This window comes from Arachis ipaensis, chromosome B01 (assembly GCF_000816755.2).
Source record: "Arachis ipaensis cultivar K30076 chromosome B01, Araip1.1, whole genome shotgun sequence".
Lineage (NCBI taxonomy): Eukaryota > Viridiplantae > Streptophyta > Magnoliopsida > Fabales > Fabaceae > Arachis > Arachis ipaensis.
Genome location: NC_029785.2, coordinates 136,283,351 through 136,306,543, shown reverse-complemented (window position 1 = coordinate 136,306,543; position 23,193 = coordinate 136,283,351). Strand labels below are relative to the sequence as shown.

Genomic DNA, 23,193 nt, shown 5'->3' with positions numbered 1-23,193 from the left:
TTCTACTCCCAAGCCCGCCGAACCTCCCGTCGTCCTCCCACCTTCCCCCAACAAGATCTCCCCGCCTCCCGTTCAGCCTCCTCCGCCGCAGATTCAGAAGCCCGTTCTCTCCTCCGAGAAATCACTCTCCGACGGTTCCGTTTCTGGCTTCTTCAGGAATGCTGTCGCTAAGGTTCAAACTGGTGAGCACTTTACTCTCTCAGCTTTGCGTCTTAGCTCACTTCGCTTTGCATTGCGTTCTATTCGCTTTTCTCTGCTGTTTAGGTAACGAAATTTAATGAGAAAAAAAGGAGCGAATTTTTTACTCTCAGAGAAAAAAAAAGAGTTGAATTTTTTTGAAATGAGTTGTTGAAAAGTCATGTGATGGAGATGTTGGTGGATGATGATCAGTGTCAGTGTGATGCTATCTATTTTTAGAAATATCTTGATTTGATTTGGTAACATTATTCTACTCCATTTTATATAGCTAGATTATTATTATTATTATTATTATAATAATAATGACTAAATCTAGTGGTTTCTGTTTTCTTCCTTATGTTCCGGTGAGATTCATTATTGTTTATAAAATGCAATTTTTAGCTGCTATTTACAAAACATTTTGCATATGTCTAATCTAATTTTGGGGTTGGAAAACTGATAAGTAAATGAAATAATGAAGGTCTGGATTTGCTCGTCTTATCTGTTTCCTTGGTTTTCTTAAGGAAGGGAAAGTGAACATTGCCTTTGGTTGAGTGAATGGCATGTAAGCTGTTTTGGGCATTTCATCATAACACTACATGTTATGTTCTTACATTCGATAGAAAAGATTTCCAATTGGTTCTAAATTGTCTATTTTTTTTCTCTATTTTTTAAATTAATTTTTTGCATAGTTCATAACCATTTACCTTTCTTATACAGCCCACTCAAGTCTAGATGATCATCTGGCGCGTTGGTTTGGGTTGAATCAGTCAAAGTATCAATGGGCCCTTGATGATTATTACGAGAGCAAGGGAATGGTGAGCAAGTATTATCATGTATATCTAAGATTAATAGTTTAATACAATACCAACCAACCCCCCAAACCCAAAAAAAAAACATATTATAAGATTAGTTATTATATGCTTTCAGAATTGGATATTGTGCTCTCGTTTCCTTGTTGTATGTGATTGCCTTTTTTAACTCGAACAGATATTCTGATATGCAACTAATTCACTATAGTCTTATTATAAAGGTCCTTTCCTGTGTGCTATTTGATTGAGGAGGAATTGACTGAAACTTTGGTTTGAGTTTGTTAAGGATAAGTCTTTTAAGTTAAGTTTGTCTTTGGGACACAAGCTTTGTGTGCAAGTTACTGTAGATTTGTTTTGTTTCTGTTATAGTGAAGTACGATTTTTGGTCTGGTGAAATATCCTAGAGGATGAGAAGTTGAGGGAGCTAATGAGATCTTGTTACTTGTCAACATTAGGGACCTTTTCTGGTACCAACTTATGGTGGATCCCTTTGTGAACTTCTTATTTGCCTTATTCATTCCCAAGTTATCATGACCCAGGCAATTTGTAGCAATATGGTATTACATAATTGTGACAACGATTTTGGAACCTTCTATAATTGTGACAACGATTTCTAATAAATTGGATACTTCTTTTCCTTTTGCGTTTTTTTTTATTTTTTATTTTTGATACAAAATGTGTTAACTACTTGCTATGGTCGATTCTCTTTATCTTTCTCCATCACTTTCAATAGTATTACATGATAAAAATTCTAATAAACAGTCATGTAATGGTATATATATACTCTTTGCTTTTCAAAAGTGTCATAGCAAATACATCTGTTTGTTTTTGAGTTCTGAGAATTTGAGGCTTATTGATGGCAGGAAAAAGGAGAAAAAGTAAAAGAGATCTCAAGCAAAGTGCAGAATGTATAACTTGCCAAGGGCTGTGGGGGGTAAATACTACCTTTTGCTTTGCAATATTTGTTATCCTCAAAATGTATTAGGGAAGACCAATTAATGGTTATTATTAATATTATGCAGGATTAATCAGAAGACTCTTGGAGTAGAGTATATTTATATACCTTTTGTACTTACATGTGGGGTTAGAACAAATGAGTCTGAAATGTCAAATATTTCTTTGATCTGATTCAGTGGTTGTTTTCCAACTCCAGAAGTTGAGTCTCATTATTTTGATAGTATCATCATCAAGCTATCATCGCGTGGGGCGATGGTTTTGATCTACTTGTATTCTAGTGTCTGTCGTGTAATGTCTTTGGATTTGCAAAACCTCGGAGCTGTTCTTTTTCAAGGATAGTGGCCTTGTCATCAATCTCAGGGCTAATTAATTCCAATGCAATTCCCTATAATTATAAGTATAATTTAGAAATTAATCCTCTATTGGTTTTATTTTTGTTATGTATAAGACAATAAGAGGTTTATACAACTATTGCCTATATCAGGACTTGAATCTAGCTTTGTTCTTTTAGAGTATAACTACTTTGCAGCTACATTCAACCCACTCTATCCTTGGGGGTGGTTAATTTCTAGAGTATATTCAATTCAATTATACGCGACATACTCATGAAAAATGTTAAATCCCTGAGGTGTATCCACGATTGCATCGAAGTCGCTTTCTTGTCGGCCCATAGATGTATCAATAATCAATAGAGCATGATCACATGGCTCAATAAGCATTGTCTTGATTTCTTTCTTTAGATGCATTTTGTAGGTCAGTAACATCAAATTATCAAAATGGCTAGAGAAAAATGAGGAACTAGTTAGACTGAGCTTGCTTCAACCTATTTCACTAGAAAATTGCTTTCGTGTAAAAAAAAATTCCCCAACCTTTTCCGTAAATTGCACAAATAATTTTTCAAAAGAAAATATAAGTTGTAAAATGATTTTTTTTTCTTTAAAAGAAAGTTTAAAACAAGCACTCTAGTTGCTTATGTATACGCCATCACGATTCTACCTCTTTTTGGTGCAAAAATTGATTTTCCTTGCCTTTATTCTATTCTTTTCTTTTCTCTTACCCTTTTTTTTTTCTCTCTTTTTTCTTTTCTTTCTCAAAGTCGGTGTCTACACAAAAGAAAGTTTGTACTTTGTGCTTGTTTGGGCGTCATTATAAAAAAATATTTTATTTTTTTTCTCTATTTTTTAAATTAATTTTTTGCATAGTTCATAACCATTTACCTTTCTTATACAGCCCACTCAAGTCTAGATGATCATCTGGCGCGTTGGTTTGGGTTGAATCAGTCAAAGTATCAATGGGCCCTTGATGATTATTACGAGAGCAAGGGAATGGTGAGCAAGTATTATCATGTATATCTAAGATTAATAGTTTAATACAATACCAACCAACCCCCCAAACCCAAAAAAAAAACATATTATAAGATTAGTTATTATATGCTTTCAGAATTGGATATTGTGCTCTCGTTTCCTTGTTGTATGTGATTGCCTTTTTTAACTCGAACAGATATTCTGATATGCAACTAATTCACTATAGTCTTATTATAAAGGTCCTTTCCTGTGTGCTATTTGATTGAGGAGGAATTGACTGAAACTTTGGTTTGAGTTTGTTAAGGATAAGTCTTTTAAGTTAAGTTTGTCTTTGGGACACAAGCTTTGTGTGCAAGTTACTGTAGATTTGTTTTGTTTCTGTTATAGTGAAGTACGATTTTTGGTCTGGTGAAATATCCTAGAGGATGAGAAGTTGAGGGAGCTAATGAGATCTTGTTACTTGTCAACATTAGGGACCTTTTCTGGTACCAACTTATGGTGGATCCCTTTGTGAACTTCTTATTTGCCTTATTCATTCCCAAGTTATCATGACCCAGGCAATTTGTAGCAATATGGTATTACATAATTGTGACAACGATTTTGGAACCTTCTATAATTGTGACAACGATTTCTAATAAATTGGATACTTCTTTTCCTTTTGCGTTTTTTTTTATTTTTTATTTTTGATACAAAATGTGTTAACTACTTGCTATGGTCGATTCTCTTTATCTTTCTCCATCACTTTCAATAGTATTACATGATAAAAATTCTAATAAACAGTCATGTAATGGTATATATATACTCTTTGCTTTTCAAAAGTGTCATAGCAAATACATCTGTTTGTTTTTGAGTTCTGAGAATTTGAGGCTTATTGATGGCAGGAAAAAGGAGAAAAAGTAAAAGAGATCTCAAGCAAAGTGCAGAATGTATAACTTGCCAAGGGCTGTGGGGGGTAAATACTACCTTTTGCTTTGCAATATTTGTTATCCTCAAAATGTATTAGGGAAGACCAATTAATGGTTATTATTAATATTATGCAGGATTAATCAGAAGACTCTTGGAGTAGAGTATATTTATATACCTTTTGTACTTACATGTGGGGTTAGAACAAATGAGTCTGAAATGTCAAATATTTCTTTGATCTGATTCAGTGGTTGTTTTCCAACTCCAGAAGTTGAGTCTCATTATTTTGATAGTATCATCATCAAGCTATCATCGCGTGGGGCGATGGTTTTGATCTACTTGTATTCTAGTGTCTGTCGTGTAATGTCTTTGGATTTGCAAAACCTCGGAGCTGTTCTTTTTCAAGGATAGTGGCCTTGTCATCAATCTCAGGGCTAATTAATTCCAATGCAATTCCCTATAATTATAAGTATAATTTAGAAATTAATCCTCTATTGGTTTTATTTTTGTTATGTATAAGACAATAAGAGGTTTATACAACTATTGCCTATATCAGGACTTGAATCTAGCTTTGTTCTTTTAGAGTATAACTACTTTGCAGCTACATTCAACCCACTCTATCCTTGGGGGTGGTTAATTTCTAGAGTATATTCAATTCAATTATACGCGACATACTCATGAAAAATGTTAAATCCCTGAGGTGTATCCACGATTGCATCGAAGTCGCTTTCTTGTCGGCCCATAGATGTATCAATAATCAATAGAGCATGATCACATGGCTCAATAAGCATTGTCTTGATTTCTTTCTTTAGATGCATTTTGTAGGTCAGTAACATCAAATTATCAAAATGGCTAGAGAAAAATGAGGAACTAGTTAGACTGAGCTTGCTTCAACCTATTTCACTAGAAAATTGCTTTCGTGTAAAAAAAAATTCCCCAACCTTTTCCGTAAATTGCACAAATAATTTTTCAAAAGAAAATATAAGTTGTAAAATGATTTTTTTTTCTTTAAAAGAAAGTTTAAAACAAGCACTCTAGTTGCTTATGTATACGCCATCACGATTCTACCTCTTTTTGGTTTGATTTTTGATTTTCCTTGCCTTTATTCTATTCTTTTCTTTTCTCTTACCCTTTTTTTTTTCTCTCTTTTTTCTTTTCTTTCTCAAATCTACACAAAAGGGCGCTATTATCCCGATAAAAAAAGATTTTTTATTGAAAAAAGTTTTTCTTTTATTTTTTAGCGTGTTTGGCAAATTTCTAGTAGTAAAAGTAAAAACACTAGAAAAATAAAAAAATATCTTTTTTGAGAAGCTGTAATTTACATCTTTTTTTAAAAGATCTTTTTTTCTTTAAAAAAAAATATTTTTCATATAATAAATAAACAAAAAGGTATTTTTATATTGTTATACCCAAACATAATTGATAAATAAAAAAAATCTTTTTACATGAGATACTCAAATATAAAATTACTTTTATTTTTTCATAAGATTTAAAAAAAAAACTTAAAAAAAATATTTTCTTAAAAGCTCACCCAAACAAGTCATTTTCCTAACACTTTTTCTTTAAGCACTTTTTGTTATATTTTCCATGACAGCCACCTATGGTAAAATTGGGCCCAAACCATATTGGGATGGACTCTATTGGGCCGAAGTCATGGACATAATGTAGGTGCCCCATAGTGACCCTCTTCACTTTTTGTTATTCTCTTATCTTCTCTTCTCTTCAACTGAGTTCAACTACGGCGCGTTAAGCTGTGCCGCCACCACTCTTCCCACTCAGCGTTTCGTTCAGTTTCAGCTACAGCATCAGCATGATTAAGGGAGGCCAAAACTACGTGTCGTCGCCACCGGCGTTCTCGAACGACGGCAATCGTGTCCTCGTTTGCACCGGCAACACCGTCTCCATCTTCAGCAGCTCCACCGGCTTGCAGGTTTCTTCCTTGGAAGGTCACACTGCTCCTGTTACCTCCGTGGTCGTGGTGCCCGCTACTGACATCTTGTGCTACTGTTGGACCTCTTCTTTTGATGGCACCGTTCGTTATTGGGACTTCTCTGTTCCCGAAACGGTTAAGAAACTCGATTTGGGCATGCCTATTTTCTCCATGGTAACGTTTTCAGTAAAGTTTCAACCTTTTTTATGAGAAAACTTCGGGTTTTGTTAGCTGCTTTTATTCGTTGTTGTGACTTTAGACTTATGAGCTGAAGGAAACAATGCTTGTTCTTTTGGGTTCACAATACTTGAACAAGAGACATTGCCAAACACTTGAGTAAACTAAGTGTTGGTAAATTTGAATGTTTTTCTAGTAATAAACATTACAAGCTGAAAAATTTTGGGTATTGAAACAAGGTAGGTAATTTCAGTTAGATGTTTTCATATCATCTTGGTGAAAGTGGTTTGATATTTAAATCCTTGTGTTTTGCTAGAGGGTTAGGAACTAGTGGATACCTTCCTATGAATGTTTGTTTGTTTGCATTTTGCATTGTAAGGAAGTTATTGCTAACTTTTGTTTGATCAATTCTGTATCTTTTAGGTGATACCTTCATTTTTGGGCTCTCCAGAAGAAAACAATGCAAAGACGGCCAATGTTTTTGCCTATGTGTCTGTTCATGACGGAAAAGCTTGGCAGATCAGGAAGTGCAGTTTAACAAACTATCGGAAGGTTGGCAAACTTGTCTTGAAAGAGGTAAAATTTGATGGAAACTACACTGTTACATGTTAGTTTGGTTTTGCTATGATTGTAGAGAATATATGAAGCACATTAATTAATGTTATCGCAGACCAAAAGTAATTTGATTTCTGTTCATCCTATTTGCAGTCAACCTGCATGATAATGCAATTTAATTATGACTACTGTTGTTGATCATGTGCATGAATGTTTTCTCACGTTTTTGCAGACAGAACGACCAGAACCGTTGATCATTAGTCCCTCAGGAAAATTTTTGGGTATAAAACACAAGCGCAAGCTTCATATTTGGAAACTTCCTAGAGTGGAGTCTGATGTTGCTGTGGCAAAGAAGATTACCCTCCACCATACAAAAACCATTACAGTTCTTGCATTCCATCCAACAGAGAGAACTGTGGCTGCTGGTGATGTAACTGGAAGAATGTTGATTTGGAGAGGATTCGGTACTCAAAAGTTTCTGGATCACAGTGGATCAAATAACAGAATATCAATGAATGATGGGGAAGATAAGCATGGGGTAAGGCAAAATGACGATGCTGAATCATGCTCAGTGTGGCATTGGCACTCTGCTGGAGTTTGTCTTCTATCTTTCTCTCCTGACGGAGCCTATTTGTATTCAGGTGAAGATATATCTCAAAATTGAGTAGAAATCAAAATATTTTCCCGAAATATATTACAAAAGAATTGAACTTGGTAATTGGAGTGTAGAGTGTTTGAGAAGCCAGTATTTGGTAGTTCTGTATTCTTTCTAGTTGGAAAACTTTTTGAATAATCTGTGTAATGTTGTCATTTTATTGTTCATATGTTTGAAAGATGCTGGAACTAGACTGTGATTTGATTTACTTAGTAAACGTCTTTATGACTTCAAGTTACCCTTTTTGAGTGAGAGTGATACTTGCATCTTATACATGTGGTGGCACCTGAATGTTTTAGAAAACACAAAACGTGTCATACGGTCAATATCAATATCTCGTCTTTTGCCAAGCAGGATGTTACTGCCTTTTCCAAATATAATACTCTGGCTGTATGGCTTCTTATAATAGGGGGGACGGAAGGAGTTCTGGTACTTTGGCAGTTGGACTCTGGAAAGAAGAAATTTTTACCGAGAATTGGATCCCCGCTTTTGTACTTCATTGAATCTCCAGATCCTTCGCTTTCCCTGGTAAGAATCACATTTGTATAGGTGAACAATTAATTATAAGTATCTGCTTCTTGATGCCAAACTGTTTCAGTTTAACTAATTAATGTACACAGATATCTTGTGCAGATAACCAAATTCATATGCTGAAGACCCCTTCAATGGAAATAATCAAATCCATCTCAGGCATCAAGGTTATTCCTCTTTTAGGCCTTCATGTACTTTATAGCAAAGTGTGTACTAAAATTTTTCGTTATTGAATAATTTGTAAAGCCACATTGATCATATATAACCACAATTAGTTATTTGGAAAGTGTATTTTTGCGCCTTTCTCTTTACATTTCAAACTCAGTTTTTTTTAAAATATATATATTTTTTAATGAAAGTTCGATGTTTGAGTTCTTTTTTTTAAGGCAAACCATTACAAAAAATATGATAACTTTTATATTGGAGGCTTTACCATTTTTTTTAAACAAAGGTCCTGTACGAATGATGAAAGAGTGCCTTTATATTGAAAAATGTAGTGCATGCATACATAGTTTTTCATAAAAACTTGTGATGCAGCTTGATTTAACTTCACACTGCACTTATGTTTTGTATTCAGCCCCCTTTATCTTATCAAGAAATATGCGAGAGTTTTTCTGGCAAAGCTGCTTTTGACTGCACTTCTGGTTTAGTGGCTGTACAGACAGAGAACTATGGCATACAATTCTACAGCTTGCTTGCTAATCGTGGAGTTTATGAGGTAATAGATTTTGTTTAGATTTGTCGATTGACTTTCTTAAAGTAGCTTGAGCCCCACAAATTAATATTCCAGAGCTTTCAATTTCTCATATTTTGTTGTGTTTGTACACCATTCTCTTGTACTTTATCTCCCTTTTCAAATTCCATAGCAGGGGCTTATAAAATAGAGAAATCCATGCTGGATTTTGGTCAGGGGTAGGGGAATGTAGAAATGACCACCTTATTTGTCATTTTGTTGGGATGCTTGTAGTAAACCAAATAAGGAGGGAAGATTAGGCCCTGGTTAGGTCATTTGTTTTTTGCAACTCTGGTTGTCTCTCTTTATCATGATTTTCCCTTCCACCTGCTAACAGTATATAGGTTCTCACAATTTGTGATTACTTTTTCTGATATTCACCTTCAATCCGAAAGATAAGATGTGACTTGTTACTTTTGTAGGTTCAAGTCTGTGAAAGAAACCACCAACCCGCTGATGAGGTCACGGTATGTGAATACACAAACTTATCTAGTTGCTTATGAATATCCCATCCTCTTTTGAAAACTAGGAGATTATTCAATTGATGAATTGGAATGTGGTTGCAGGTGGCAGTGACTTTGGTGGAGCTGTCGGTTGATGGTTCTATTATGGGTACTGTTGAAATTAAGCTTCCTGAAGAAGGAGTAGGAGGTCTTGTATCTTTGAAATTTTGGGATTTGGATTCAGATACCAAAAGATTTTCAGTATCCACTGTTATTTATGAACCTCACAGGTGAGTCCAAGGATTAATTTTGCAAGAAATTTGTAAAACCTTACAAAGCCTTATCATGGTTATATTTTTGGTCCGATGTGCCTAGCCATAGTGGTATGGTATATCCATATTTCAGTTCATTATTGTGATTTATTTCGTTTTTACTCTTTTTTGTAATTTTATTTAGAACAAATATTACGTGTAGTTCCTTCAGATGCATTAGAAAGAGGGGTTTACATTTTCTTTTTCCTTATTGATAGGGATGCTCATATATCTGCTATTGCTTTTCATCCAACCCATCGTATGGCTGTGAGTTCATCTTACGGTGGAGATTTCAAGGTACATTTAGACTTTAGAGAAATCGTTGTTGATGATGATGCTCATGATCTCTTTTAGTAATATTTGTTTCTTGGTATGATTCAGATATGGGTCTGCAAGGAAGGAGATATTCAGCAGAAAGGCCAGGCACTTCAGAATTCTGGTTGGATGTGCCATGCTGTTGGATCATACAAGTATATAATCCTGCTTTAATTGCTAGAAATGATATTTTATTTCGTAGGCTATGGATTTCAAAGTTGTACCAATTTGCATAAATGAAGAATTTACTGTTAATTTCAGGAGCACAATTAGAAAATGACTTAACTGCTGTTTGCTTATATATGCGACTATGCTGAATTATTGGTATGACTTATTTCCCTCTACAGGAATAAAGCAATGAGGGCTGCTACCTTTTCAGCCGATGGTTCTGTTCTGGCTGTTGCAGCAGACACTGTTATTACTTTGTGGGACCCTGATAAGAATGTGCTTATGGCTGTTGTAGGGGAGACCCCAACGGTGATTTTCTTGGAACCTTGTTATTTCTCGTAGTTTGTTCATACCCTAGAATTATCTTGCAACATGCATCAAATCACCAGCAAACTAAGGAAGGGGGAAAATGCTGCATATCTTTTGCCCTTAATGTTGCACTTGTTTTATATGATAATTTTATATGGCATTGTAACTTTGTGCTGTGCTGGTGGGATTGTGATGGCAATAGATGGATGAGATGAAATTGAGAACAGTTTCATGCATGCGAACTAAGTTTCAAATGAAAATCTTATAGGGCCTAGCTTCATAATAAATATCATGTATTAGGATTAAAAATACATTTTTGCCCCCAAAAAGGGAACTAAACTAAGAAAATACTATTAGGGTTCATTGATTCATGCATGTACATTGTCTGCATCTTGTCTTAACTGCCCATGCTTCTCTTTTTCAGCCAATTGTCAGCCTTGCCTTTGCTGGAAAGTCTGAGTATCTCTTGTCTGTTTCGCATGGTTTAAAACCACGACTGTCTGTTTGGAGTATGTCAAAGTTAGCTATGGCGTGGTCATACCGGCTTCAAATAGAAGGTTTTCTTTAAGACTTATTATTTTTACCTCCACTAATGTTAATGTGCATCCTAATGATTTTGTTATGTCTCTTGTAACTTCATTTTCTGCAGTGTGTCATAAATATTTTTTTTCATCACTGTTTCTTCTGTATCTTCCTGGAAACACTAGAAGATGTCTAAATGCTGCCTTGTTTCTGAATTTACGACTTAGGATGGAAATAGCGTCAATCTGACAATTTTTTGTGCATATTTTTTCAGCTGTTTCCCCGGCAATAGATTCATCGTATTTTGCTATCCTTGCTCTCCTTCCCGAATCAAATGAGCGTGCATTTAAAGGCAATGGAATAATCTTATTGTTCAATGCAACAGATCCCGTTCCCGTGGCTTCCATGTCTGTAACGAAGGTATGCTTGTTTCCTGAACCTTTGATCCCTTGATAAAATTCCAACTATACCCAACCACTTGAGCGATTAACTAACTAGAAGGCTGTTCAATTGTATTTGACTTTTTTTTATTGCATTCTTGAATATATTAAATGCTTAAAATCATAGACACATGTCTAGTGCATCAGTGAATTCTTTACTATAGAGATGATTTACAGTGCCTGTTTCTTCTCTGCCTTACCTTTTGTATTCAGGCTAAGGGAGGGGGACTTGCCTTTTTGAAAGGCGATCTGTCTGAACGGGCAGTTATTGATGGAAAAACGTCGCAGACACTGCTTGTATATATAAACGGAGATCGTGAATATGTCATCTTTGATCCGTATGACAAAGAAGGTCACGAACTTAGCATAATTAGGCAGGATGTTCCACTTGAAGAAACAGGTATTTGTCCAGGTTTTGTACTATTTGGTCGACATGTATGGAAGAGGTTGCATAGATTCAATCCCTCATTGATTGAAGAAAGTGAAAAATGATCTATCTGAAATAAATAATTGCACCTTTTTCTTTTATTTGGAATGATATTCTTGTTTAGATTTAGTTTCTCATTTTCCTTTTTCTCTGTGATTTCAGGACAATTTGGATATTCTTCCATTTATGGAGAGTTACCCAAGTTTGATTTGCAAAAGGACAAGACCGCGTCAGTTATATCTACGGCATCAGAGCGGCCTTGGGAAACCATATTTACTGGTTCAACACACATGTTGCCACCCCTCACAAAACTGTGTTCAGTGTTTTTGGAGTCTCTGCTGGAGAAAAGAACAGCTCTTGCAGAATGACACGCTGCATGCTTACGTGGAATCGTGTTCGAGGAATGATATATATTTTTATTTTGATGCTAGTTCCTAGCAGCAGAGCTCAAGGGTATTAACTTTTTAAGGATTGAGTGTAAAGTTGAGGCTGCCGTGTGTTCCATATGATTGTCCTAAATATTACCTACTTACAGCTGCAAGTTTGGTCACCATGGTCGGCATTCGCAATTTTGAATTTTCACATGATTTGTTTTCTACTTTGCTGATACAAAAACAAGAGCTTGGACAAGAAAGATTCATCTTCAAGTGGTTGGTTAGTCTGCTTATTAACCCTTATAGATTTACTTTCTCTCTATTTTGGGTTTGTATTATTTAGTTATCAGTTGAATGAAAAGAATTACTTTTACAAGAATGAATGTGATGATGTGGTGGGAGAAAGGCTTTCAATGTATCAATTTTGAAGTAGTTTTATTAGAAACTAATGTGTCTAGGTAGTATAGCTGGCAATGTTAGGGAAGGTACACTTTTATATGTTAACAATTTTATGAATTATGATCTTATATACATAGTAATGAATTGTTTTGTGCTTTAGTTACAACTACTTATTCATTTTAACCTAATATCTATGTCTATTTTGCTTTAGTTGGTCATGTATGTCTTAAGTCTTAACTAATGCCTTTGTTTTCCATTTTAAAATTCCAATTTGATGCCTTCATAAGGGTAGTGATAAAAGGAAATAAACACCATTGTGATATGAATGTATATCGTCATTTGATCCATGTAGTCGAACCCATCTTACAGGTATAACACTTCTATAGGGAAGAATTTCCCAGCAAAACAGGTCACAAAATCATACCAATGTGTTAAGTCACCAACTCCTTAGAGAGAAGAATTTTCCACAACATAGGTTGGGAATCTAATATGGATAATAATAATAATAATTATTCTATTTATTAATTTCCTTGGAGGAGCTAGCTGGCTTTATTGATCTCTTATTGTTAATTATCGTTAGGTGCAAGTTATACCGATGATTTTTTTATTAAATAACTATTTTATCACATTGTTAAGTAACTATTTTTTTAGATTCTCCTACTTGCCTACAACATTGTTATGGCAGCGTTCAACTAACAAATACCATAAATACTATTAATAGAATAAACTTTTTTTTTTTTAATGTAAATTCAGCTTTGGCATTATATGCTGATTGTTGTGTATTACATAATGCAAAATTGTTATATTTAAAACAGAATCTCTGTTCCTAAGGTTGCATTATCTGTCAGTGGACCACCTTAATTTATTTAATTTGATCCATGTCTATAATCTGCTTATTGCTATTTTCTACTACTACATGATTTGCCCATGGCAGCACCTAACCTGAACTTAAGCACATGCACATCAAAATATATTAAGAATTTAATTTCAATGTACTGTCCCTTTAGTAGTTTTACACGTGTATCGAATTATGTAATATTCACCGAAAAACAAATATGATTGGATGGTTGTGTAAAACACAATAGTTATTAAAATTAAACTCATATTAAAATAGTGAATTACACAAACATTTTTAGAGAGGTGATATTACACAACACACTTTGATTCACTATGGTAGCGTTTGTTTTGAGGTACTGAGACAGAGACTAAGAGACTGAGACTCAGTATCATATTTGTTGGTTCAAAGATTGATATTAAAATTTTTGTTTCTGTCTCCAAAATTTCAGTATTTCAGTACCTCCAAAAAGTGAAGACAAAGGGGACTAAAATTTTTTAAAATGAAGACTGAAATTTTAATAACATTTTATACCTAAAATACCCTAATTTCAATTAATTAATTTCAATTTTACCCTTTGTGCAAATTAAATTAGAGTTTCATTCTTATTTCAATTTCTATTTCTCATTTTGCATTAAACAAAATACTGAGATTTATTTCAATCTTTGTCTTTCAATCTCAATTTTTCTATCTCTGTCTCTACACCAAACGCTACCTATAAATATACACTAAATAGTTTTACGCCGTGACACAGAAATTAAACAATATGCAAGAGAAATAGTAGTTAATGTATAATATTATTAGTTTCATGAAAATGTGGACATGTGAACCCCCAGTTGATATTAAGTAATTAATAATTAATGTGAAAAAAGTTAGTGAGGGAAGTGTAGATGACAGCTCTATAGTGGGCCTTGCAATTCCAAAAATGGGGGATAAAATCATAAAATGCATATGTCAACTTGCATGACAGCCGAATACATCCATGAAAATTCTTGATCCGTACCTATTTCTTCTTCTCTGTTATGTTCATTCATCATAACAATACAACAAATCTTGCCTCAAATAAATAACTTCAGTGTTTATCCATTGGCATAAAATAATAAGGGTAAAAATCAACATGGTTACACTTATTGTTACACTCAATTCTCATTGTATTAGACTTTTAACTTTTGAGAGTTGCAAAAGTTCAATAGTATTTGCCATATGATCATTTTCTTTTCCTTATGCATATAATGGGAGAATATCTATTCCGATCCCTAATAATTTTTTTGAAGAATTATGAGGCTTTTAAAAAAAAATTATCCATTTCAGTTTTTAATATTTAATTTTGCAAGTTAATGATCTCTTTTCAGAACAGAAAAACTAATCAATCTCATAGAAATAAAGATCAAAAGTCGAAAAGAATATTTTTTTTATCAGGTCTAGTAGATAAATAATGGAGAATCTGAATAACATGAACAACGGGTTGAATAAATTTAAAAAAAAAAAACACTCCACCCAAATTACTCAACCGAAAAATCTCCTTCAGTAATTAAAAAATTTTAACTATCCATTTTTACCAAAGCACCAACCAACCCCTTTCGCCAGCATCATTCTCTCCCTCACCGGACATCATCATCACCTCCTGGGTTCTTCACGTCGTCGCTTGGTCGCCAACCAGCCCACCCATCGTCACCACCGGATCCTCCTCACCACCGCTGGTTCGTCAACAAGGACTCTCATCAGCACTTAAGGATAACCATCCACTTAAGAACAAAAATAATCATCTGCATACCTAGTAAATTGAACATCCAACATATTTTAATTGTATTTAACTAAACTCATTCCAATCAAATAACCATCCACATATCAACTAAAATGACCATTCGGCACATAAGAATTAAAATAATCATCCGCATATCTATTAAAATAACTCAAAGAGACAGCATAGCAGATAATAAATGACGAGCTCATGCTGAATGGAAACCCAGGTTGAACCTGGCGTCGTTTGTGACGACGTGGATGGAGTCCAAGTGCGGCAAGCTCATAATGTCCAGCATTAACAAGAACCACGTTGACATGGATGAGTACCCTTTCACCATTGAGCTCCAGGCAAGTCCAATTTTTTATTTTATTCATTTCATTCTTTAAAAACAGTGCTGTGCTTATTTTCTTCTAACAATTTTTTTAAAAACAGGCGGAACGACACGACTGTCTCCGACATCGATACGGGCTGCGGGGGGACAGTGGCACGGGGTGAGGTTGCAACGGTGTGCACGGGCAGCGGTGTTTCGACTACATCTGAATGGTGTTAGGAGGAACGGCAGCGTTATGATGTGTTGGAACGGTTGTCTCCGGCACCGACAACGAGTTTTGAGCGTAGACCAGAGATCGATGATGGTGAGTTTTGGACATGGAGGGGAGTACCGTATGGTGTGGGTGAACGGTTGAGATGAAATAGAAACGTGATGTGACGATATATTAAAAGGAGGTTTCGTTACCTAACCGTAATAATTTAAATTTAAAAATTAATTATTTTAATAAATTGAGAATCTGATTTTAATAATTAATTTAACTTTTTTTTTAAACTGTTGTTCATATTATTTAATATTTATATTATTTATCTTTATTTTTTTCTAAAATTAATGATTTCGTTGTGCTTTGAAATAATTATGAGTAAATATTTAGAATATTTCTTATAATGGGTTTTGCACTTTTTGACATGTAGCTTGCTCCTAAAATTAGCCAAAATTGGTTGAAAATTTAGGGGAAAAAAAAAAAGAAAAGAAAGAGAAAACCAGTTATTATTATCCAATGTATGTATGTCACCATCGGAAACCTATTTTAAAGATCACATTATTGTTGGTTACATCACATAGAAAACTTAGAAACAAGTGGACCTATTAAAACCAATTATGAGTGTCTTGTTTCACATAAAGATTTCACCATTCAATAATGATTAGTGGCGGAAAACAACTTTACTCTGTCATTTTCCTCTCACGTTGCCGACATAATGAAGTTCAATTATCAATAAATATTTCACACCCCCCAAAACTTAAAAATAAAAATTAACAATAAAGAATAATGCTCTTTTAAGTTTTAACATATCATCATCCATATATACATACACTACTAGCTAGTGTCACTATTAAGGGTAATAATTGAAAGTGGCACCTAACTCTTTAAAATTTAACCTAAATATATGTACTTGCAGTGGAATCAGGTAGTGACATTGATAATGAAGTGTCATATTCATATTCAAGATCATCAAAACCCCAAAACTCTTCCTCTTCATCTTCCTCTTCTTCTTCCTCTGGCATTTTCCACTTCTCTTTGTCAATTTCACCCTCTTCCATTACCTCTAATACCTGTGACAAACCAAGTTAAATACCCATCTACCAACTAGGACAAAATTAACACTCTAGTGTGCAATTTATCTTAGTTATACGGTAAAAATTCAAGTGTAGTCGACTTCACGTGAAGTTGATAATTGAGAGTCGTTAGATAATTTGACTGATTTGACTAAATTTTTATTTAACAGTTCTCAACTATCAACTTCACATAAAGTCAATCTATCTTAGTTATACAGTGAAAATTCAGGTGTAGTCGACTTCACGTGAAGTTGATAATTGAGACTTCACGTGAAGTTGATAATTGAGAATCGTTAGATAATTTGACTGATTTGACTAAATTTTTATCTAACAGTTCTCAACTATCAACTTCACGTAAAGTTAATTTATCTTAGCTATACAGTGAAAATTCAGGTGTAGTCGACTTCACGAGAAGTTGATAATTGATAGTCGTTAGATAATTTGACTGATTTAACTAAATTTTTATATAAGAGTTTTCAATTATCAACTTCACGTGAAGTCAACTGCAGCTGAATTTTCATATATGCTGAGGAATGTTGTGTTTCTGATTAATTAGTTGTTAGAAGTACTAGTATATGTGTTCATGCTTGCATAGCAAATATTAATTGCTACGGTTGTGTAAGTTACAACAATAACAAGGTACGAGGCCCACAATCCCAATGAATTGCATGTCTTTCACCTCTTTGTTGGTTAAAGGCATAAATCAAATCACTACCACAACCATTAAACTTACTTTATGAGCTGTTTCTCAAGAAAAATATACACTTCATATGAATAACTACTACCTTTATTTCTTAATATATATTTGTCCTTTTTTTGGTTAAAAAAGTTTTTTATGATAATAGTTTAATTTGATTATAATTTCTTTATCTACATATATAATTTTATAAATTATTTTGATTTATTATTTATTGTTATTTTTAAATGTTTTTTTATAGTTCTATTGACCATTTCTTTGTTCATTTTTTTATGGACTATTTTCAATTGAAGAATACATTATTAGATATTTTTCACACTATAGTGTTTTCTCAATTCCTCACTGTAGTAGTGTTGTATATGAATAGGCTACTACATATATTATCTGTTGTCTACTATCATAAGTTAGGTAGCACATAACATCGAGTGACTAAAGAATTTTGCATGGAAATTTGACTGCATCATATTTCTGACATCACCCGACTCCTGACAATTATCTCAAAAAAATAACGAAATTTTCAAAAAAAAGAAACATCCGATCCGACTTCAGATCTTTTTTTTTTGAACTAATTAGTCTCTGTGCAAAAAAAATAACATTAATTTTTTTAACATAAAGACTAATTAGTTTCATAAAAGTAAAGCTCAAAAGTCGAGTTAATTTTTTTTTTTTTGTTAAGAATCTCGTTGTCTTTTGAGATAATTGTCAGGGACCGTTTAAAATTTTTTTTTTTCTTTTTCTGATTATTGAAAACGATGAGTTATGTCTTCAAAGTAAAGCCATTGATACGTAATTAAATAAAATGATAGCTGAGAATGAATATTATTGTATATTACTATTACTCTATGTTCAAACATACACTTGCATTTTTTAGAATGATCTCATTATGCATAGTTTATTTGTCACTTGGCAATCTACTAAAAGGGAATGGTTGGATTAGTGAACACGCCATACATGCTTATAGATAACACGACAAAGTGGAAATGCTTCTTTAGATATTTGAGAAATTGTGTATACATAATAAATACTAAAGGATTTATAGTCAAATTTCTTTTTTTTTTTAAATGTGATGAATGTGCTATAGTAATTAAAAAGAAAATTATTCCCATCACCATATCACATAGTCATATATAGTACCTGTATTAAAATATCTATGTATAATAACTTATCTTCCACTTAGAAATTTTAATGCTTTAAGGGATTACTAATAGAGATGAAGTATAAAATATTTTCCCTAAGCGGGATTTTTAAAAAGAAAAAGTATAGGTAACCAACAATATTTTTGAACAATGTGTAAAAAATGTGAATTAATAAGGTGTAGTGTATTTTCATTTGATTGGTGGTTGTTCATGTTGTTCAAAATTTTCATTGTTCTCCTAGCACTCCAAAAAAAAATGGCAACTAGGTCAGTCGTATTCTGCTCTACGTAAGAAAAGATATGAGATATATGACATTTATGGTATCAGAAAATATTAATATAATTTCACATACATCAAATGGTGCTACTTGGTGCAATATTCCTTAGTGATATGCGAACTTCGGAAGTTTTTTATTTTTTTTATTTAATTTATGCTGAAATTTTTAAGATTTTTTTTTGTATCAAATTAAATTTAAAATTAATAGATTATAAAAATTTTAATTCTATATCATAAAATTATTTATATAAAAAATTTTAAATTAATAAAAAAAATAGAAGAATAATTATATTTCTAATAAATTGAAAAAAAATGAAAGGTTTTTAGATCTAATTAGAGTTTAAGAAGACAAAGTCGAAAGAATTTTTAACGACTTAACTCAAATGCAGTTAATTCCATATTAAATTGATATTCAAGAACTGTTAAACAATAATTTAATTAAATATGTTAAATCATTTAACAACCTTTTAAGCTATCAACTTGATATGAAGTCGAGTTTTTATTAATAAAGAAGCATATTATGTAGGGAAGTTTTGTGTTACCTGAGTCATGGTTGGTCGCCAAATTGAAGAAGCTCGAATGCACAAGGATGCTGCAAAGGCAAGTCTCTTTAACTCTCCTCCATCATACTCCCCTTCAAGCCTTGGATCCACAAGCTTCTCTTCCTCCCCTTTCTTCAATATTGGTTTTGCCTACTCAACAACAATAAACTTAACACATTTCCCATCAATAATGCAGAAGAAAAGTAACATTGAATTACTTACCCAAGTATGCAAGCTTTGGTGAGACCCATCAACCGGTTTTCTTCCAGAAATGAGTTCAAGCAAGAACACACCAAAAGCAAATACATCTGTCTTCTCATCCACAACTCCATGCAGATAGTATTCTGGTGCCAAATGACTGCAAAACAATCTCATTCATTTTCATACACCACATCAAGGAACAAAATAAAAGCAGTAACTTTTAACTTACCCAAATGTCCCTTCTATTGGGCCAATTGAATGATGACTCCATTGAGATGGAAGCCATTTTGCTAATCCAAAATCAGATATCTGCCTCAATCAAATTCAAAAGTCAAAACCACTTAAACAGTTAAATAAACTCTCTCTTTTTCTCATAAGAGTAAACTAACCCATCAAAATTCAAAACCACTGCAACAGAAAACAAAACCTGAGGTTCAAAATCTTCTGTCAAAAGAATATTTGATGCCTTAATGTCTCGGTGGATTATCCTTCTCTTGCAACCTTTGTGCAAGTAATGGAGGCCACGTGCAGTTCCAACAGCTATCTTATGCCTTGTTTTCCAATCCAAAGTATCCAACTTTTCATCTACCCAAAAAGTAACAATAATATCATTAGCACCTTTCCTTCTTTTTTCACAAACCCAGATAAAAAAAACAAGTTTTGCTGCCAAAATTTCAAACTTCATTAAAAAAAAAGTAATTTTTTTTATTCGTTTACCATGAAGAAGGGATGCAACAGAGCCTCTGGTAGATAGCATGAAAACAAGGTAAAGGCCATTGTCAATACAACAACCAAGAAGAGGCAAAACATTGTTATGGTGGACATGACCGATTGTACCAATCTCTGTTAGAAACTCTTTCTCTTTCCTCTCATCTCTGCAAGTTCTTGTGAGCCTCTTCACTGCAATCTTCTCTCCATCCTTCAGTGTTCCCTTGTATACCTCTGCATACCCTCCTTTTCCAACCAAATTCTCTGAACCCAAAAAATGGTCTCCAAAACTACGCCTTTTCAGAGAGAAGAGCCTCTTCAAGCTGCTGGTCCGAATGTATTTCATTGCAACAATGAAAACAGAGTACTCTGTTTTTCATGCAGAGGAGATAACAGAGGACTCTGTTTCATGCAAAGAAGAGGAAAAAAGATGATGATAAAACTGTTTTGTGTACTGTGTACTAGGGACAGTTAAAAGGGTTTAAATGCTTTCTCACGTTTATCTATGAAATACTACTCCTCCTATATGACACTGCTTTTTCAAATTTCAAGGTCCATAAAAAAAATTTGAAAAAATAGAAAGAAAACTTGAAGGAGCTTATGCTTATTTGATCTTGGTCTTAGGAAAGAATAAAGAAGGTTTAGAAAACTAGGCATATGAGCCTATTCAACTCTTTGGCTCTTCTATTTATGTGGCTTTTGATTTGGTTAATTATTTAGGTATTTGCTATTGTGAGTCACAAGTGCAATGTAATAGCCAAACAAGGTGCTAATTATGCCATGTTATTATGTTAGCTTTGTTGTAATAATAATAATAATAATAATAATATGAGTCTCACCCATCTAGAACAATTTAGAAGATGCGTGCTCCGTGACTTCTTCCTCAATTTTGTATTTCACAAGAATAAAATATTTGTGCTAACATTTTTAGATTCTTTATTTCTTTGTCACTCTGTTTATTTTCATTTGACCATGTATCATATATCAATCATATTGAATAACTTAATGTTAACTTCATTGCTATTAATTATACACTAATTAATAGCATCGATGTTACAAGCCCGTGTTTCAAAAAGAAGTGAAAAGAAAAGAGAGGGAAGGCAAACTTCACCTCCATATGTCAGATTCCAAGTCTCTATAGTCTCTAGTAGGGGTGTATACGTGCCGGGCTTATGTACATATAACATGATTATTGTTATGATTATATTTTATTATTGTAAAATATGATTAGCCTTCAAAATATCTAATATATAAATTACAATACTAAAATAGTAATTTAAATAATAATATATAATTTTAAATTCTATTATTTTAGGTTTTCTATTTTAAAAAATTAAATAATTTTTCTCTTAACACTACCATCAAAATTTCTCTCTTTTTATATATATTACTAAATAATTATATAAAAATTCACTTCCCAACGCAATTAGAAGTCGACTCTTATTGATATTTATAGTTAAAAAAGTTCTTTCAATTAATACAATTGTTATGCAAAAATTAAAGCTAATTTAAAAAGAAGATAAATAATATTCTTTTGAATTGATTTTTAAAAAGGAACACTAATTTCGTTTAAATTTGAGAATTAATCATTCTAACAAATTTCTAATATAAAATTTTTAAATTGACGATTAAGTACCAAAAGTTGAGTAAAAAATTATTGTGAGGTCAAATTTAATAATCTAATGAGGGCAAATAAATCTTATTATCATATACTACTCAAAAAAATTTCAAATCGTAGTGGGGACGCTTGCCCCCACACCATTGTACATAGAACCGTCCCTGGTGCCGGGTCACACCGAGTTTGCCTTAATTCAGATCCGACCCGAAATATAAATCGGTCCTAATTTTTAGACTTTATTTGATTTTAGATTCTATTTGATTTTAGATTCAATGAAATCTACGCACTTTTCGGATCGGGTGAAAATCGGGTAAAAATCGGGTCTTTAGCATGTAAAAATCATCTAATCTCTAACCATTATTTCACAATTCACATAGTAAAATTCACTTAAAAAAATATAACAAGAACCAACCATTCTCTAAAATTGAAACATAACCATAATCAATACTAATATTGTCTAATAATACCAAATATTTAAATTAATACAAATAACACAATATTATGCATTAGTCTAAAGTCTTATGCATTTTAAATATAAAACATTAACTTATAATCTTATAATGACTAATAACACAAAATATTAAAGTTTACAATATTTAAATTTCACACAAGAATAGCCATCATCCATCACTAATAACACAAAATATTAATTGTATATGATGACCGGGCCACCGGACCATATTCGGGTGACTCGAGACATGACCCGGATCCGACCCGAAATAATGACCGAGTCTATTTTTTAGACCCTTACCCGACCCTAAACCCGATAAAATTACAATAAATCAACCCTTAAAGTGTTCGAGCCGGATCGAGTCTTCGAATCGGAATGGGCCATGTACATCCCTAGTCTCTAGTGTTGGCACTGTTATAGTATTATTATTATTATTATCATTATTAGCCAGATCCAATTAAGGTAATGGTTCAGGTAAACTACTTTGTATTTATGATTGGAAAACGAAATGCAATGAAAATGCACCGTCTATTACTTTCAAATTGTGTAATGAAAGCGTTGCCAATTACTTTTCTTTCTCTTTTTCTTTTTATTTTTTCGGATGAAGACTAAGTTCTTTGAATTTTTGGACTTTGGTGTGTATATATTAGTATATATGTATATTATTATAAAGTTTTGTCTACATTAAACTAATTTAATAAGATTAAAATCAATTCGGCTTGTATCATTTCCTTGAGTATTAGCTTATTATTGTGTGTGGAGACTAGAGACCATATTATTTAATTACATATTTTATGATAATAAATTACAAAGTAAGCTTTGGATGGCTATAGAAGGGTTCAAGTCTCCAAGAGTCCAAGTTATATGAATACATTACACTTAAAAATAAAACAATGGAGGTCAGAATTAAGAAATTTGTGTTGTTTTCATTATTTAA

The 23,193-nt window shown here is 33.0% G+C and overlaps 3 protein-coding genes and 1 long non-coding RNA gene across 5 annotated transcripts in view; 3 read left to right on the top strand and 1 right to left on the bottom strand.

Annotated features, from left to right (window-relative positions):
• The window catches only part of LOC107615693, a 2,977-nt gene extending 535 nt beyond the window's left edge, over positions 1–2,442 (top strand). The window contains exons 3-6 of the mRNA XM_021112663.1: positions 1–182; positions 898–995; positions 1,853–1,923; positions 2,012–2,442. Coding sequence (XP_020968322.1) covers positions 1–182; positions 898–995; positions 1,853–1,903 — 331 coding nt within the window. The 3' untranslated portion in view covers positions 1,904–1,923; positions 2,012–2,442. The remainder of the gene's footprint in view (positions 183–897; positions 996–1,852; positions 1,924–2,011) is intronic.
• Positions 3,147–4,721, top strand: LOC107620470. Its single transcript, XR_001615827.2, has 3 exons — positions 3,147–3,274; positions 4,132–4,202; positions 4,291–4,721. It is a non-coding gene; the product is annotated as an uncharacterized LOC107620470 (long non-coding RNA).
• On the top strand, positions 5,843–12,269 carry LOC107642477 (WD repeat-containing protein 75). 2 transcript variants are annotated; one of them, XM_016345848.2, is made up of 15 exons: positions 5,844–6,257; positions 6,684–6,836; positions 7,048–7,456; positions 7,880–7,998; positions 8,091–8,168; positions 8,579–8,719; positions 9,157–9,201; positions 9,301–9,467; positions 9,707–9,785; positions 9,870–9,958; positions 10,151–10,280; positions 10,705–10,837; positions 11,077–11,222; positions 11,456–11,642; positions 11,832–12,269. In XM_016345848.2, the coding sequence occupies exons 1-15, from the start codon at positions 5,964–5,966 to the stop codon at positions 12,035–12,037; spliced, it is 2,376 nt and encodes a 791-aa protein (XP_016201334.1). In that variant the 5' UTR covers positions 5,844–5,963; the 3' UTR covers positions 12,038–12,269. The 2 variants fall into 2 exon arrangements, with proteins under 2 accessions (XP_016201344.1, XP_016201334.1); XM_016345858.2 differs by lacking the exon at positions 8,579–8,719 and having other exon boundaries at positions 5,843–6,257.
• On the bottom strand, positions 16,161–20,948 carry LOC107642468 (probable receptor-like serine/threonine-protein kinase At5g57670). The gene is made up of 6 exons (XM_016345836.2): positions 20,197–20,948; positions 19,907–20,064; positions 19,709–19,788; positions 19,501–19,636; positions 19,279–19,428; positions 16,161–16,624 (listed from the first exon to the last, which is right to left on the bottom strand). The coding sequence occupies exons 1-6, from the start codon at positions 20,531–20,533 to the stop codon at positions 16,451–16,453; spliced, it is 1,035 nt and encodes a 344-aa protein (XP_016201322.1). The 5' UTR covers positions 20,534–20,948; the 3' UTR covers positions 16,161–16,450.